The following is an 18,259-nucleotide window of genomic DNA, read 5'->3' as shown; positions in this document are numbered from 1 at the left end:
GATGTATCCATTCCAAACCTTATTTTATAGTATTTGAGAATGAACCAAACAGAACATTCAAACTATTTCAACTCATAAAATAAGACAGATTTGTACTTTGTATTTTTTATTAGATCATCCCTCTCCCATCATATTGTGTAGTATTAATGGTTTCTCCGTCTCTATAAGACGTCTACTATCAACAAAGATAATAAACCATTCAGAGACGTGTAACATGATTTCGTATGTAACTTCCCGGTTGTTAGCTTCAAATAGAGCTGATGTCACTTAATTCAATGGCGGAGGTTTAGCTCAGTGGTTACTTCCTAACGCTTCCAAATGTTCTCTCGCCCCACCCGTCCGCCGGCCGGGGGTTCGAACCACGGGCGCTGCCCTCTGTCTTTTCCCTGTCCGTCTGACCTCCTCATTCCTCTGGGTTTTCTATATACCGATCGATTATAGGGTTAGATCCAGGTGTTTTAAACAAACCATATTCACATGTAGCGTGTTATTGTGCTGCACATATTGTCACGTCAGGTCCTCAGTCTCAACAGTCGCACAAACAGACAAAGCTTCAGTCAGCGCAGTGTCAGCTACAGGCTGCGCCCATACTCGGACACTTCAGCCATGGCCTACAGCCCGTTAGATGGCGCTCTCAACTCACTGAGACACAGTTCATTCAGAAAGTATCAGACCCACTGACGCCTTATGATGTTGAAAATAATTTCACTCATTAATCATAACGACAAAGTGAAAATATAATTTTAGACATTTATGCAAAAAGGAGAAACTGAAATGCAGAGGTGGACAAAGTACACAACTTCATTACTGCAGTCAGAGTATAGATCCTCCTGCTCAAAAGTTGTTCAGTCAAGATTTTTACTTGAGTTGAAGTACTAGAGAGATTGAAAATACTGAAGTCTTCCATATTTCCATATTTAAGTCTAGTCGTGGTAAACAAAACAAACGTTTTAAACTAAATGAATGTTTATTTGTAAACCTTCAAACACAGACTTCAGATCAGAGCATGGTCTCTGGTGAAGAATCTTCTGCCTCATCTTTATCTCAGGTCGAAAAACTAAAAACTGCTTCCAAGTAAGAGTACTTCATAGAAACGTAGTGACGTCAAAAGTACAATATTTATCTTTAAGTGTAGTGGAGTAAAAGTCAGAGAAAAAAAAACTCAAGTAAAGTACAGATACTGGAAAATATACTTTACTGCCCACCCCGAAAGAAATATCACATTGACATAAGTATTCAGACACGTCACTCAGTTTAGTTGAAGCAGCTTTGTCAGTGTGACAGCCTTCAGTCTTCTTGATCTGACATCTCAACCTTTACACATCTGGATTCATGGATTTTCTCTCATTCTTCTCTGCAGGTCCTCTCGGGTTCTTTCTCCAGATGTTGGACTGGGTTCAGGTCAGGGCTCTCACTGGTCCACTCAAGGAAATTCAAGCCACTCCTGCGTTGTCTTGGCTGAGCCGAGGGTCATTGTCCTATTGGAAGGTGAACCATCAGGTTCTTGGTCTGCTCTCTTCTCCCTGATATCCCAGTTAGTCCAGGTCCAGCTCCAGAAGAGTCCCAGTTGTACCAGACTTCATGTCAGAATGATGGAGACCACTGTTTCTCATTATGGGTTATTGAGTGTAGATTGATGAGGGATAAAATGATTTGATGAGATGCAACATGAGAAAATGTGCATAAAAAGTCTAAAGACTTCCTGAATTAACTGTGTGATACAGTCTCTGAGTTAAGTGTCACATACTGGGATTGATTAAGTAGTAACAGGATTAAAATCACAATAATTATTTTATATTAATTCAATATCATCCATCATGACATTTATTATGCATCAATACAAATATTTATACTTTGTAACTTTGATGTGGAAACATCACATTTCATTCATTCTGTGCTTGAGCCAGTGTGACCAACAACACATCTGAGTGATGTAGAAGAGATGTGGATGAGATTCACCATCCACCAGCTTTACACACCTGTAGTGACTGTACACTCACATCTGAAAGCACATGCACAGAGCGACCACAACTTCTCCTGTTTTACTTCCTGCTCCTGCAAACTCACTGCAGTGGATTTTAATTGGTTTGGAGAATATTTTAAAATAAAAACAGCTGCGCAATTATTTCTTTGATTAACTTTCTGTAAAACACACACACACACATACATACATATACACTACCGTTCAAAAGTTTGGGGTCACTTAGAAATTTCCTTATTTTTGAAAGAAAAGCATTGTTTTTTCAATGAAGATAACATTAAACTAATCAGAAATACACTCTATACATTGTTAATGTGGTAAATGATTATTCTAGCTGCAAACGTCTGGTTTTTAATGCAATATCTACTTAGGTGTATAGAGGCCCATTTCCAGCAACAATCACTCCAGTGGTACATTGTGTTTGCTAATTGCTTTAGAAGGCTAATGGATGATTAGAAAACCCTTGAATACCCTTGTGCAATTATGTTAGCACAGCTGAAAACAGTTTTGCTGGTTAGAGAAGCTATAAAACTGACCTTCCTTTGAGCTAGTTGAGAATCTGGAGCATCACATTTGTGGGTTCGATTAAACTCTCAAAATGGCCAAAAAGAGAGAATTTTCATGTGAAACTCGAAAGTCTATTCTTGTTCTTAGAAATGAAGGCTATTCCATGCGAGAAATTGCCAAGAAACTGAAGATTTCCTACAACGGTGTGTACTACTGCCTTCAGAGAACAGCACAAACAGGATCTAACCGGAGTAGAAAGAGAAGTGGGAGGCCCCGCTGCACAACTGAGCAAGAACACAAGTACATTAGAGTCTCAAGTTTGAGAAATAGATGCCTCACAGGTCCTCAACTGGCAGCTTCAGTAAATAGTACCCGCAAAATGCCAGTGTCAACATCTACAGATAAGAGGCGACTCCGGGATGCTGGCCTTCAGGGCAGAGTGGCAAAGAAAAAGCCATATCTGAGACTGGCCAATAAAAGGAAAAGATTAATATGGGCAAAAGAACACAGACATTGGACGGAGGAAGATTGGAAAAAAAGTGTTATGGACAGACGAATCGAAGTTTGAGGTGTTTGGATCTCACAGAAGAACATTTGTGAGATGCAGAACAACTGAAAAGATGCTGGAAGAGTGCCTGACGCCACCTGTCAAGCATGGTGGAGGTAATGTGATGGTCTGGGGTTGCTTTGGCGCTGGTAAAGTGGGAGATTTGTACAAGGTAAAAGGGATTTTGAATAAGGAAGGCTATCACTCCATTTGCAACGCCATGCCATACCCTGTGGACAGCGCTTGATTGGAGCCAATTTCCTCCTACAACAGGACAATGACCCAAAGCACACCTCCAAATTATGCAAGAACTATTTAGGGAAGAAGCAGGCAGCTGGTATTCTATCTGTAATGGAGTGGCCAGCGCAGTCACCAGATCTCAACCCCATTGAGCTGTTGTGGGAGCAGCTTGACCGTATGGTACGCAAGAAGTGCCCATCAAGCCCATCCAACTTGTGGGAGGGGCTTCTGGAAGCGTGGGGTGAAACAGCTAGAATGCCAAAGGTCTGCAATGCTGTAATTGCTGCAAATGGAGCTTTCTTTGACGAAAGCAAAGTTTGAAGGAGAAAATTATTATTTCAAATAAAAATCATTATTTCTAACCTTGTCAATGTCTTGACTATATTTTCTATTCATTTTGCAACTCATTTGATAAATAAAAGTGAGTTTTCATGGAAAACACAATTTTGTGTTTTCCATGAAAACTCACTTTTGTGAGTATATATATATATATATATATATATATATATATATATATATATATATATATATATACACATATATACACACACACACACACACACATACATACATATGACACATTTTAGTGCTAATGCTAACTGCTAAGACAGACGCAAAAGGAACCACCATTCATTAGTGAGGCTGATGTCAACAGAGAGACACACATACACAACACACATATGAACTAGGATTTATTGTTTGTCTGTTTATCTGCACAAAGCACATGTTACAGCACTATGTTCACTGTGTCTGCTGAATATGTACAGCTAACGCTTTAGCCTTTAGCTTTCCTATGAAATATCTATTGAAGCAGCACTATTGTCACACAGAGAGCAGGAGGCCGGGGTGTGTTGTGACAGTCACAGGAAGTACACTGTAAAGTTCCACTATGGAGCACAGATGGATAGAAAGATAGTAACAGTAGAAAAAGAGTCATTACAAAGTGCTGTTCTTCACTTCTGGGAGACCTCATCAAACTTGGGCTCTAAAAAAAACAAAAAAAACAAAGCAGGACTGTTAGCTTAGTGCATGTTTGATTATGTAGTAACGTCACAGAAGATTCAACCTACATCTAGATATTGACAGATTTAATATTTTCTAAAAATTAAATCCTCCATGAAAAAGACCTCACAGTGACACATGCAGAGGGAACTTCTCAGCCCATTAAATTTCAGTGTTTCAAGGAGAAAGGTCAAACTGTTACTACGGTGTAACAGCCACCACTGTGGAACACACATGTGAACAGTCAGTTGTAGTATGAGTGAGCTGCTCCAGGCAAAATGAATGGACAGACCAAGTGATTCATTCTTTATACAACTACAATCAGGTCACACTGTGGAAGATGGGTCCAATCAAATCTTGGTTGTGATCTGGGACAGATTATACAATATCACACTGGGCAGTGAACAGGAGATGAACCTAAGACCATAGCACCATACATTTCATGCATCTGTGCTGCTTTTTTACATTTAGAAACTGCAGCAAAGAATAAACCATTTTTGGCCACAGCTGACTCTTCACTGCAGGTCAGGATGGAGGAGGTGACCTAACAACTGGCTGGTGTATTCTGATTGGTTGGTGTGTACACATAAGTTGTTGCAACAGCTTCTCACACTGAGATTTTAAATTTCACCTGTCACCGATCTTCTGAACCACAGCCGGACTCAGACAGACCAGTATCACAGTTTACAGGGGCCTTTTTACATGAACCTACAGATTACTGTGGGTTCATGTAAAGTACAGTTTGTTGCTGCCATGTAGTTTATGAAAACAGGAAGTGCACCTGTAACCTTTCAGAATATAGAAAACTACGATTGTTCACAGACAACCCACACGTTTGAACAGCTTATTAACCTACCTGTGAATTTGAACTCTGGGAAAGATGTGAGGTCTCCTCCACCATAGAGTCTCTGAAGCTTTGCTATTTCCTCTGCCAAAGCCTTCTCATACTCTGAGCCTGCGTCGACCAGCCCCCCAGCAGCCCTGCAGAGGATCACACATCAGCAATGTCAGTTCTCCAGATTTGATGCTTTTTATACGCGTGAAATCATCAGTTCAAAATCATCTAATCAGTGAAATCTCTGATCATTTCACAAACTGTGATGGAACTTCATTTGACTATCTTTCATACACCACCTGCTGCCAGAAACAGTGAGCAGCAGGGCCCAGGACAGAAGTCTTTGGACAGTTTTTCAGGCTCTCTGCTTCAGCACATTCAGTTTGAAATTAAGTAATGGAGACGCCATCAAAGTTTCAACTTTAATCTGAGGTTTACATCAATATATAAAGTTTAATCCTCCACAGAAAATAGTCCAACAAATGCAGTTTTTATCTTGTCTGAGTAATGTTTGATAAAAACTACACTGACCAAGGAGTGACATTTTTAAAGAATTTTCAGGAGGAACCAACAGTCCACACAACCATTGTCAGTGATGATGCAAAATGATGGTGAATCATCAGTGTGTAATATCTTACTTCACAGCTCTCTACTGCGTAAACGGTCTGATATATAGGGAGTAGTGAATGAAGGAGTGACTGCAGACACAGCCAGGCTCTAACATCGGTTTAAACACACTCAATATAAGTTTAAGTCCTTTTATTAGTTTCTAAAAGTTAAATCTTTCACATCACGTGATCTTATCACACAAACACTATTATAAATATCAAACTGATGGAATATTTTGTTTGTAGTTTATATACAAGTTTGTCATCTGCCTCAGTGCTGTCCGTGTCAGTCACGCATTAATACAATATAACACTTAAGTAAATCATTAGTGTAATCAAAGACAGGTTAACACTGCAATTTAATGTGATGTAATAAAGACGAGCAATAACAACCTGCCTCTGAATCACCTGTTTGGAAACCTGACAGCTCATCATACAGATGAACCCTGTGCTGGTTCTGGAAGGGTAAACAACTGTTAGTTGTGGGGCTACTGTTGTTGTTTACACCCCCACTGAAGCTTTCTTCATGACCTCAGGACCTGGACATGCTGTATGCTGACGTTAAAGAGGCCTGGAGATTCTACCTCACATATTACTTTATGTACATGTTTTATATTCACTTCCTGTGTATTTATTAATATCATTAATATTCTATAGTAGTTTTTACTTCCTCTCTCCTAACTGTGTGTTGCCTGCAGGGATGATTAAAGTCTAAACCTCTGCAGATCTAACAAGTGAGCAGCAGCCCTGTGAGCTTTCTGAGACGACATGCTGAACACAGGTGGAGGTGCTGAGACTTACTGGCTTTTTGTGGAGTATTCTCGTATGGAGTCCAGGAAGAGCTTCTGAATGGGGTCCATAGGAGCTGAAAGTCCCAAGGAGAAAAAAAAAAAAAAAAAAAAAAAAAAAAAAAGACTAATGAATTTCTCTTCAGAGGAAAAAAGACTGTTAGACCAGGATCATGCATTTGGATCTCATCTGTCCATATGGCTAAAACATTTCTAGTTTAACTGTAACCCTCATGCGTAAACCAGCACCTAGTACACGTGGAGAGTGGGAAGCTACAGGGGTCAGACAGGAAAGAACAGGTGAAAGGTCAGGTCAGTCGACAGGTTAAACAGCTGCTGTGACAGCTCATGCTAGGCTACACAGGTAGAGTACTGCTGGAAGATGTAGATCTCCAACAGTCCAGTCATTCACAACATTTATCAGTGAAGAACCAATTTTAAGTCCACACAGCAACCAGGCTGCAGCCTCACACTGCTGCTACCCTGAAGGACAGGGAGGTTTACATTTATCCTTTACCAAGATTTACCCAACAACCTGATCAAACATGTAGGGACTGAGCACATGTTACTTTACCATGGGAGTCACAAATGAGTGAGGACTGTAACAGACTAGGAGGAGGAAGAGAAGGAAAGAAGGCTGAGGTAAAGACAAAAAGGAAAGGTGACAGCTGCAACCTTAACAAACACGTTCACCCTTGGAAACAGTATCTGTGTTAATTACTAAAGGTAATGTTAAACACCAATACACAAACAAACATACACTTAACAGTCCCATTAAGTCACAACACAGGAAACTGGTGGTGCTGACAGGAGAGAGACGAGGAATCAAACTGTGGATTTTAAAACCAAAAACCAAACGTCTGTAAATTTGACGAGAAGATATAAAATAATGAGTAGCAAGGCAAAGAACAGACCAGTGACATGTGCAGAGAGAACAGAGGTGAGTAACAGGCAGGTGAGAAGAGACAAAATGCAAAGGTAAAGTGCTGTGTAGTTAACACATGCAGCTAGGACAGCTGAAGCAGCACAGACTGACAGTGAGTTAAACTATAGTTGCATGACAGAGGACGGGGGGGGGGGGGGGGGGTGTGCACACTTGGTGAATATGGCATGAAGGAGGGAGGGTGTTTGGGACTATCAGAAACAAGCTGTACAAGGCTAGAACAAAACATGTGTTTGTGATGTTGGGTATCTCTACACTTTATCCTTTAACACTCATCACAAACAACTACTGTGCATCTTTATCAAATGTGATGAGAATGACTGCTGGTACACTGCAGGATCCACAGAGGAAAAGGTAAGGACTGTGGGGGAGGGGGGTTGTAGTGTGTACCCTCAGATGGTTCAACTGGTTCAGCTGGAGCCTCTGCCTGCAGCTCCTCTCCTGCAGCTTCAGCTACGACTGGAGCAGGGTCCACCAGCTCCTCGGTGCTCTCCACAGGGGAAGAAACTTTAGCTGCAGTCTCTGCAGCCACGTCAGCAGCAGCAGCTTCAGCCATACACTCTGGGGCCACTTCTACAGGTGCCGCTTCAGCAGGGACTACTTCAGGGGTTGTTTCTCCAACTGCTGCTGCTTCAACAGCAGGGGCTTCAGCTACAGCCTCTGCGACCGCAGTGTCAACATGAGCTGCAGTTGCCTCTGCAGCAGCTTCAGCGGCAGCTTCAACAACAGGTGCGGCTTCAACAACAGGTGCGGCTTCAGCGGCAGCTTCAACAACAGGTGCGGCTTCAACAACAGGTGCAGCTTCAACAACAGGTGCGGCTTCAGCGGCAGCTTCAACAATAGGTGCAGCTTCAACAACAGGTGCGGCTTCAGCGGCAGCTTCAACAACAGGTGCGGCTTCAACAACAGGTGCAGCTTCAACAACAGGTGCGGCTTCAGCGGCAGCTTCAAAAACAGGTGCGGCTTCAACAACAGGTGCAGCTTCAACAACAGGTGCGGCTTCAGCGGCAGCTTCAACAATAGGTGCAGCTTCAACAACAGGTGCGGCTTCAGCGGCAGCTTCAAAAACAGGTGCGGCTTCAACAACAGGTGCAGCTTCAACAACAGGTGCGGCTTCAGCGGCAGCTTCAACAACAGGTGCGGCTTCAACAACAGGTGCGGCTTCAGCGGCAGCTTCAACAATAGGTGCAGCTTCAACGGCAGCTTCAACAACAGGTGCGGCTTCAACAACAGGTGCGGCTTCAGCGGCAGCTTCAACAATAGGTGCAGCTTCAACGGCAGCTTCAACAACAGGTGCGGCTTCAACAACAGGTGCGGCTTCAGCGGCAGCTTCAGCGGCAGCTTCAACAATAGGTGCAGCTTCAACTACAGGTGCGGCTTCAGCGGCAGCTTCAACAACAGGTGTGGCTTCAACAACAGGTGCGGCTTCAGCGGCAGCTTCAACAACAGGTGCAGCTTCAGCGGCAGCTTCAACAGCAGGTGCAGCTTCAGTAGGTGCAGCCTCTGCAGCAGGTGCAGCTTCAGTAGGTGCAGCCTCTGCAGCAGGTGCAGCTTCAGTAGGTGCAGCCTCTGCAGCAGGTGCAGCTTCAGTAGGTGCAGCTTCAGCAGGGGCAGCTTCTGCTGCTGGGGCAGATTCAGAAACTGCTTCGACAGTGGGAGGTGCTTCAACAACAGCTTTGGCTTCAGCTGCTGAGACTAGGTCGGAAATAACTTCAGCAGTGGGAGAGGGCTCCACAGCTGGGGCGGTGGCCTCTATCACAGGGGTAGTTGCCACAGTCTCAGGTGCAGGAGCAGAGGGTGTGGGCTCTGCGGGTGGTTGAGCTGCAGAAGCTGCTGCTGCTGCAGCGACGGCCACTGGAGAAACCTCTTTCTTGGGCAACTCAAAGGCCTTGTGCTGGACAAGTTTCTCTATATCGAAGTACGTTTTAGCCTTGTTTTTGTCTAGGACGGAGGAGGGCAAGCAGACAAGATGCATTATTTTTTATAAAACATGTATATGGTTAAAAGACAAAATGTCCACTGAAAACCCACATTTAACAAAATCCCAATTTTAAAACAATATATCCTGGAGGGAGGTATCTGCTACACGTACAGGAAAATACAAAATAAATTTAAAAAGAAAGATCACATGCCTATCTGAGATACAGCAAATGTATGTATAGAAAATGTGAGAAAACTTGGACCATAACATCTTTATATTGAGATAAAAGTAATATATAAAAATCACAAGGATTGGTCAGGTGATTGGACAGTCAGGGAAAAAAATATGTCAAAACCTGTGGAGGGAAAGCAACAAGTCAGAATGATGATCTGTGGTGCATCACAATTTAAAATTTTCAAGTACAGTGGCAAGATCTTGGTTTTTCTATTAACTGGTGATAAATCTGATCTAATCTTAATCTAAATCACAGATGTAGACACAGTGTCTCTGAGCTGATATCACACGAAGTTATAATCTTATGTCATTAAATACAGTTCTGGTGGAAACGGTGAACCTTGGATTTAATAACTGGTTGAACCTCCTCTGAAACCAGTTCTTCCAGCTGATCAGACCTGCTCAATGTTCAGGAGGAAAAAGGAAGTTTGGAAATTCTTCCTTATAGAGCTGCTTCAGTCAGACATGTTCCCAGGATGTCTGGTGTGAGCAGGCATCTGAGCTCAGTCCACAGCCTCTCTTCTTGATTCGGGTCTGGGCTCTGACTGGAGGATGTCCTTTAATGCTTAGGGTCATTGTCCTGCTGCATCAGCATCTTCTCCTTCAGCAGGTGGACAGACACCCCAACATTATCCTGGAAGAGACCTTAATAAACTTGATGATAAGGCTGTCCAGGTTCAGAGGCAGCAGAGACCCAGATCCTGATGCTCCCTCCACCCTGCTCCACCTCTCCGGGGATGTTTTCATGTTAGTGTACAGAGACCTGTTTACACCACAAATAAATTGCATTCAGAAAGTCTTCATACCACTACAATATTTCACATTTTGTTGGGAGATTTTCTGCCATGCTTGCATTTACGTGTTCCCATTTGCACAACACTTTTATCCAAAGCGACTTACAAGGTGCTCTCTGAAGAGATGAGTCTTCAACAGATTTTTGAAGATAGAGAGGGACGCCCCTGCTCTGATAGACTTGGTAGCTTGTTCCACCATCAGAGAACCACAGACCAGAACAGTCTGCACTGAGACCTTCTTGTGTGCAGGGATGGTGATGCCAGACAGGGGCTGAGAAAAAGCATAAGGCTGAATGAATGAGTTCAAGTAGATGGAGCAGACCCAGAACTCACTCTGAAGGCAGCATTAGTGACTTGAATTTGATCCAGAATCCATCACACACTGAAGGAGCGCCCAGTGAGACAGGATTCAAACCAAGAAAGAGCTATTCCCAAGATGCCCATGTCAGGGCGGATAGCAGGATGTGGTGGTTCAATCCATCAAAGGCAGCCATGAGGTCCAGCAAACAAGGCAGTTTCAGTGGAGCGGCTGCTCTTAAAGCCCGACTGATCTGGATCAAGGAGATTGTTCCATGATAGGAATTCTGAGACCTGCTTAAAATCCACCCTTTCTATACCCTTCGATAAGAACAGAAGGAGTGAGAGAGGTTGATAGTTGTCCACTTGAGCAGGGTTAAGTGAGGGTTTTTTGATCAGAGGAGTTACCTGAGTCTCATCAGACCAGAGAATCTGGTTTCTCTCAGCCTACAAACTGCCACTGAGGATAAGCTTTGTCTGGACAGTCTGACATAAAGCCCAGATCAGAGGAGAGCTGTAGGGATGGTTGCCCTTCTCAAAGTTTCTGCATCTTCACACAGGATCTCTGGAGATCAAAGAGATCCTGATGTTAGTCCAGGTCCAGCTCTAGAAGAGTCCAGGTTGCTCCAGACTTCTTCATGTCAGAATGAGGGAGATCACTGTTCTTCTCAGGAACCTTCAGTGCAGCGGAAATGTTTTTGATCCTCGACACAATCCTGTCTCTGAGCTCTGCAGCAGTTTCTTCCTCCTCATGGTTTCTGCTCTGCTCTGCATCGTCAGCTGTGAGATCTGATATAGACAGGTGTGTCTGTCCACATCATGTCCAATCAGAGTTTACCACAGGTGAACTTCAGTCAAGGTGTAGAAACATCTCAGAGATGATCCAGAGAAATGGAGGAACCTGAGCTCAACTTCTAGTGTCATAGTAAAGTGTCTGAACACAAGTAGCCAAGAACTGAATCATCTCCATCAGTCCACAGTCAGAGAAACTGTCTATAAATGAAGAGCTAAACTCTGAGACCCTTTCAGCTTCATGCTCATCAACTCTTCTTCATCCTCTGAGATCTTTGTTGTGAGGCCTAGTTCACATCAGCTGATGTTTCTCTAAATGTGTGAGTGTTGTTTATAAGTCAAAGTGTCTCGAAGCCACACCTCCACTGACTGACTCACTCCCGACTCCAGTTAGATTCTGTTCATGTCATTAGCTGAGTGGTTCACACACCGTTTCAGCTACAGAGAATGTTTGAATCATGTTTTCAATATGGACAACACAATAATTTATGTTATTAGTTTAAATTGTAACTTCAGTGAAGATCTGATCAGCTTTTAAGACAAATTCAAACATGAATGAGTTAAATCTAAAAAGGTTTTTCTGACTTTTTCTTGCCACTGTATCTGATACCTACTCATCAACCAACCTGAGTGTAACTTATTTTACATTGATCCTTTGTAAAAAAGTAAAGTAAAATCACATCCACATAGATCTGCCAAATTCTGAGGTTTCAAAAAGCAGCAGTTACTCATAGCAACAATTTTTTTCCCATTAATACAACTGCTCTCTGGCCCTGTACCCATGACCCAGCAGCTGCTGTATGTGACGTGTGTGAGACTGTTCTATGACCTGGGACATAAGGACTGGAATCTCATTCCTGACCTTCGTTGCATGTCTCCAAACTACAGTGTCCAACACAAAAGCTGTATACTGGATAATTGTGTTCTGTGTCAGCAAAATATCTATTCTACATGGTTTCCATGCAACATACACAACTACCACACATTTAAAAATCATATTTTACTTTAGTAAATCAGGTCTACCCTCAGAAACTTTTGCCTAATTCAGTCACACAGTCATGACAGTAGAAGAAAATATATCATCAGTGTTACAGTACGGTAACATGAGACTGTTCAAAAATGAGATTCTTCCCTGGCCCACACAGTGTTCAAACCTTCTGTGAATTATCAGGGCCTGTATTCACAAAGCATCTTAAGGCTAAAAGTAGCTCCTAACTTGCCGATTTAGGAGAAACTCAGCTCTCTCTCTCTTAGCGCTTAAAGTAGCACCTAAGTCTGGGAGAAGTCAGAAGCAGTCAAGACTCACTCACTAAGACCAAATCATAAAGAATCTTAAAGAGCTGCCGTCATTCTACATCGCAGTGTTTTGGAAACCTTAAATTATGCTGAATTACTTAAAAGAAACGACTCAATCACGAGGGAATAATGATCGCTGTTTGTGAGGGACTCAATAACATCTCCTACCAACTGAAACAACCTGATCAGTGTGGAAATTAAGTGTTTGGCAATGCTGCGTTACCTGGCAACAGAGAAAAGCTGATCAATTCACCAAACAATAAATGCGCTCCGACATCATAGGACAGCTTCATGGTCGGTCTACCTGGTGTGATCGGTGCCATAGACGGAACGTATGTGAAAACGATTGCACCATCACAAGACGAGGAGGTATTTGTAAAAAGGAAAACAAAATCACACAGGTTGTGTGGAAGCTGTCTGTACAGTTGTAGACACTGTTGTACAGTGACCAAATTTTTCCTTTCACCTTCACCTGTTTACATTTGATGAATGTTCTTCTGAGTCTGAAGAAATTATCTTCAGTTGATGACTGATCTGACAGCTACAGAGAAACTGGTTTTACATGATGTTTTAATCTGGTCTACAAGTTTATTCCTGGAGGGGTTAGACCAAGGTCATACTGCTGTCACACTGATTCCAGCAGTATGTGTGCGTCTGTCTGATCACATCTGACATCAGTCCCACACACACTGGGATGTATTTTAAGTAAAGGGGGGCTTCCCTGAGTACATGCATGTATCAATGTTCAGAATAAACAACAGACAGATGAACATCTTCTTTAGTTAAATGTGGAACTTGTGTTAATCATTAGCTGTCATTATGGATATAATCACAGATTTAAACCTGCAATGATTTCAGCTGCAGCTGACTGAGTCAGAACTGATCAAAAAGTCTTTAACCTACAGGACGAACACATCCTGACTAACTGCCTCTTTGTTTTGTTTTATTACATGTTATTAATAATGTGTCATGGGTCAGATTTGCCATCTGCCTCTCTTCACCTCCACATGCTGAGTGTGTTAGTAGCTGCTCCGTGCACTACAAAATAAAGAAACACTGAATTTACAACAGAAAGAACAGTGTTGTTTCTGCATATATGCTCTAGTGTGTGTACAGATAACCTGTGTCCCTTTCCCCATATAGCCTGTTTTGTTGATTTTAGAGCTCCTCTAAACTTTAAGAGGTGAAGACAGTCATGTCAGGACCAAACATGTTTATCCTTCAAGTTTATCATGATTACACCACAAAAGAATAATACATCCAAGAGAACCTGAACAGAAACTGTTAAAACCTTTTTCTATCAGGGGTTATCTAAAACAGTTTCTACTGTTTCTCTTTGGCCAGCAGGGGAAGCTGCAGCCCTAAAAACATCCTGCACTTGTGCTTAAGTGCAGGATTTTCTGATGCAGAACACTTCAAATCAGGTGCAGAAGACCAAATATAGTTTGCAAGGACAGGAGAAGAATATGAATAAATGACATTACACATGAGGGGAGTGGAAAAAAACATAACATCTGCAGACCAGCTACAGGTGGGCTTTTCATCTCCGACACTGTGTGTGTGTGTGTTTTAGTGAGACATCTCAGACTGACTACACACTGGAGCAGTGCTGGAAACAGGAGGAGTGTGGTGGATCTGAAGACAGGGACATGTCTTTAAATGTCAGAGGGAGCAGATAAGTTCACTATGAAGTATATTCATCTACTGATGCTCCAGACCTGAAAGGGTTGAAGTATGTATGTATGTATGTATGTATGTATGTATGTATGTATGTATGTATGTATGTATGTATGTGTTTCCTCTACATTCATTTAGCAGTGGCGGCCCGCCACCACCGCCACATCTCTCCACCTTCACAGCCTGTGTGATGATGAGCGCAACAGCGGGGGAGGGGAGGAGAGGGGAGGGAGGGAGTGGGGTGGTTGGGGGATCCTATTGGAGTTAATTACTCGCGAGAGCGCGGTTTTGAAAGTGACGTCACGTCAGGCACCAGGTGAGAGTCAGAGAAGTGAAGTCGTGAGGAATAAGGCAGCGAATTACCGGAGAAAAGGTAGACTTATTATCCAACTCAGTGACGCTAACTTGGGTGTTCACACTTGTAATCAGATGTGATGTGAGTGTAAACTATATAACGCTGTTAGCGTAACGTTACTCACACTTTTAATGTAATCTTATTAGACAGGGAGGAGTTGTTAAACAAAGTGAAGGAGAGCAGAGCAGCGGGAGAGCTGGGTGAAGGTGCAGGAGAGCTGGGTGAAGGTGAAGGAGAGCTGGGTGAAGGTGCAGGAGAGCTGGGTGAAGGTGAAGGAGAGCTGGGTGAAGGTGAAGGAGAGAGAGATGAGCCTGGGTGCAAACTTTGCCACTGACTCTACAGCTTCATCTAGCTGATCTTTATATGTTTATTTATTTAATGTTGTTGTTTTATTTATTTTTTACATGTTCAACTGGTTAGAGTTGAAGTAACATTTATTTTTCACAAACCAAAGGTATTTATTTTTCTTGACATTGTAAATGGCTGAGATATATATTGTAAAAGTTCAATGGTAGCAACAAAAGCCATTTTCAACTGGCCAGCCAATAAATAGGTTCTGAAAGTAAAATCTGCTGCCAACTGCTCATTTGTGTATGCCTGCCCCCCCCCCCCCCCCCCCACCACCACCACCACCCGGAGAGCATGCCCCCCACTGCTGAAAAAAATCCTAGAGGAAACACTGTGTGTGTGTGTGTGTGTGTGTGTGTGTGTGTATATATATATATATATATACACACACACACACACACCGTTCACTTTTTCCAAATACAACTTTCACTGACTCTGACATGTTTCCTCCTCCAACTGATCAGTGACACTTTGGGCAGAGCTGGTGAAGAATCAGGAGATTATAGCAGTGACTGTGAGACCTACCTGAGCTGTTCTTTTTAGATGACTTCTTGTTGCCCCCGGATTTTGTGCTAAAGGCTGCAGGTGCTCTGCTGAGAATACTCCAGCTCTCAGAATGCAAACACTACACACACACACACACACACACACACACACATCAATACAAACCCCTCAGTGCTTAATACTGGGCCAAATGATTCTACACTTTGCTGCTCTGTCACTGAGCACATGACTGAGCAGGACCAGGACCTGCAGGGGTTTGAAACTTGTCTGGCTGCTGCAAAAACAAGCAGAGGTTCAACTAAACTGCAGGTATGAGGAAGTGACCATTTAAGGTCAACCCCACACCAGTCATTCAGAGGGATGTCATATTTTATTATTCACAGAAAACAGATGGAAATTCAACAAAAATTATCCATCTAACCATTCATTCATTTTTGTAAACAAATACATGTCACATTGTAAAAAAAAAAAAAAAAAAAAAAAAAGGTTTCCTATGCAGTAACTGGCTCCTTCTCAATAGGCTGTATATTCACCTAAATAAACCACCAATCTTGCAAAACATGATTTTTACCCTCTTCAGTATCACATTACTCTGACCCACAGTGCTGCCTTCATTACATCTGACATGGTGATAGACTTGGACTCTTCTATGATAAGTGACTTGTTCAGGACAGAAACTGGGTCCAGACTAAACCACAGATGTAGTTTAAACTACAGTGGGTTTAAGGGAGAATGTGATTTAAACCTGTTCCTAACCTTAACGAGCTGCGAAGCTAATGACAGAGAAACAGCCCCAAGGTGTGTCTGATTTTTAATCCAATCAAATGGGCAACATGATTCGCAAGTCATGAACAGTGACCTTCTGACAGTGAGCACATAAACACTTCTTTACACCTCAAGATGGACTGAACTTTTAAAAACAACTTCTATATGTCTGCCTCTGATTGGACATGATGTACTATTTCTGCCTCTAGTCTCTTCCTGTATGTCCACTCTGTCTCAGACCACTGTCTGTCTTTGATAGTCACCTTCTTGCTGTTACATAAAACACATCAGGATTGACAGAGCACATGAAGCACAGAAACACCTCTGCTGTTTCTGAGACTGAATAAAGATCAATAACAACATTACACCTCTCTAGTAGCTTCAAGGTAAGAAAAACACCTGATTATCAAACAGTGCATGTGTGTGTTACAGCTACGGGATATTCCTGTGGTCAATATGAAACCAAACTCCAGCCAGTTTTCTGTCTTTTTATGTATCCTCTGAAATACCGGGATCTCCACTAGAGTTTAAAGTGAAATTCTGTGGATTTGAAAATTGCCTGAATGCACAGGCTGTGTTAGTACTGAATGTTCCACTGGTACGTCAGAGGTTACAACAACACGACTTTAATCCAGTGTTAACACAAAACTGACTCTTCTCAGTAACATTTTTATGCATGGACTAACGTAATCAATGAATGTGTATTGGTGAAGGTAACTAACCCTGCACATACACACCCCTGCTCTTCATATGAATATCAGCGAGTCATTCCTCTGCAGCTCAGTGCTGGAGCTTCAGTTAGCAGGCCTGGTGTCTGCTTTGAGCCTGCTCCACTGAGGTGTGCAGTCACTTCACTGCAGTTTGGAACAGGTCTGTGCTTTAAGGTAAGAATTCACCAAGTCCTGTTTTCATTTAAAAAGTACCATTTAAAGAATTAAAGAAAGCATCACCAGGCTGAGTGACAGCTCCAGAGCCTGGTCACCACTGCAGCAACGAGGTTAGATACAATTAATACTGACAAACTAGTTCCTACACTAACACAAAAATGAGAGTGTGTTGTAAATGCTTGAGATTGTGTTACCTTGACACAGCCCAGTCGTCCTATCCTCAGCAGGGAAGCCGCCATCTTTCTGTTCAGCCTGCCTGGAATTCAGTAAACATACAATGACCAGTCAGTGCAACAATGACGACGTCGAAACATCCTGTGGTTTTAATAACATCAGCGTTGTGTTAGAAAACAGAGCCGCAGTAACGAGCTGAGTTAAAATGTGTGCCCAGCCTCAGATACCCGCAGCCCGCAGAGAGTAACAGCAGACAGTGGCTGTTACCTTGAGATGAATGAATCTGTTGAGTGTGTGCTCCCCTCCGTTGGTCAGTGATGTGGAAACAGCCCACAGCAGCACAGTAATGGCTCAGTCCCAGTTCATCACCTTTTATGTAACACATAAATGTGACAAGCCCCGCCCCCTTCCTGGCTGCATGTGTTGTGAATCTGTGTGTTTTACAGCCTGTTATAATCATATATGTTGATCATATTTTGCCATTTTATCCTGGTTGAACATGAATGTGTGATAGTGTATCTCCTGTGAATGACTGCACGCTCTACGGCCATTATATGGACATAACATGATGAGATTGAAGTGGTTTTGGCGCCATGTTTGTGTTATTAACTTTAAAACTTTATATCGAAGCTGCTCAGTAAGCTAACTGTGTGTATTTTAAACATCTAACCCCTTCTCATCGTCGTCCGGTGAACATCAACAGCTTTGTGTACATTCTGTACTTTCTCTACTTTCTCGAGGGGGGCGTGTGGTTGGCGTGGTAG

At 42.6% G+C, this 18,259-nt stretch overlaps 1 protein-coding gene across 1 annotated transcript; it reads right to left on the bottom strand.

Moving 5' to 3' along the window:
* Positions 1–3,954: 3,954 nt before the first annotated feature.
* On the bottom strand, positions 3,955–18,212 carry si:ch211-140m22.7 (uncharacterized protein LOC570370 homolog). Its single transcript, XM_056389869.1, has 7 exons — positions 17,763–18,212; positions 17,516–17,577; positions 15,691–15,790; positions 7,842–9,392; positions 6,522–6,585; positions 5,134–5,258; positions 3,955–4,260 (listed from the first exon to the last, which is right to left on the bottom strand). The coding sequence occupies exons 2-7, from the start codon at positions 17,558–17,560 to the stop codon at positions 4,229–4,231; spliced, it is 1,917 nt and encodes a 638-aa protein (XP_056245844.1). The 5' UTR covers positions 17,561–17,577; positions 17,763–18,212; the 3' UTR covers positions 3,955–4,228.
* Between the last annotated feature and the right edge of the window lie 47 nt (positions 18,213–18,259).

The sequence above is a fragment of the Seriola aureovittata genome, chromosome 11 (genome assembly GCF_021018895.1).
Source record: "Seriola aureovittata isolate HTS-2021-v1 ecotype China chromosome 11, ASM2101889v1, whole genome shotgun sequence".
NCBI classification, from domain to species: domain Eukaryota; kingdom Metazoa; phylum Chordata; class Actinopteri; order Carangiformes; family Carangidae; genus Seriola; species Seriola aureovittata.
The sequence above is the reverse complement of the archived record's forward strand: the minus strand, read 5'-3'. Positions and strand labels throughout refer to the sequence as shown.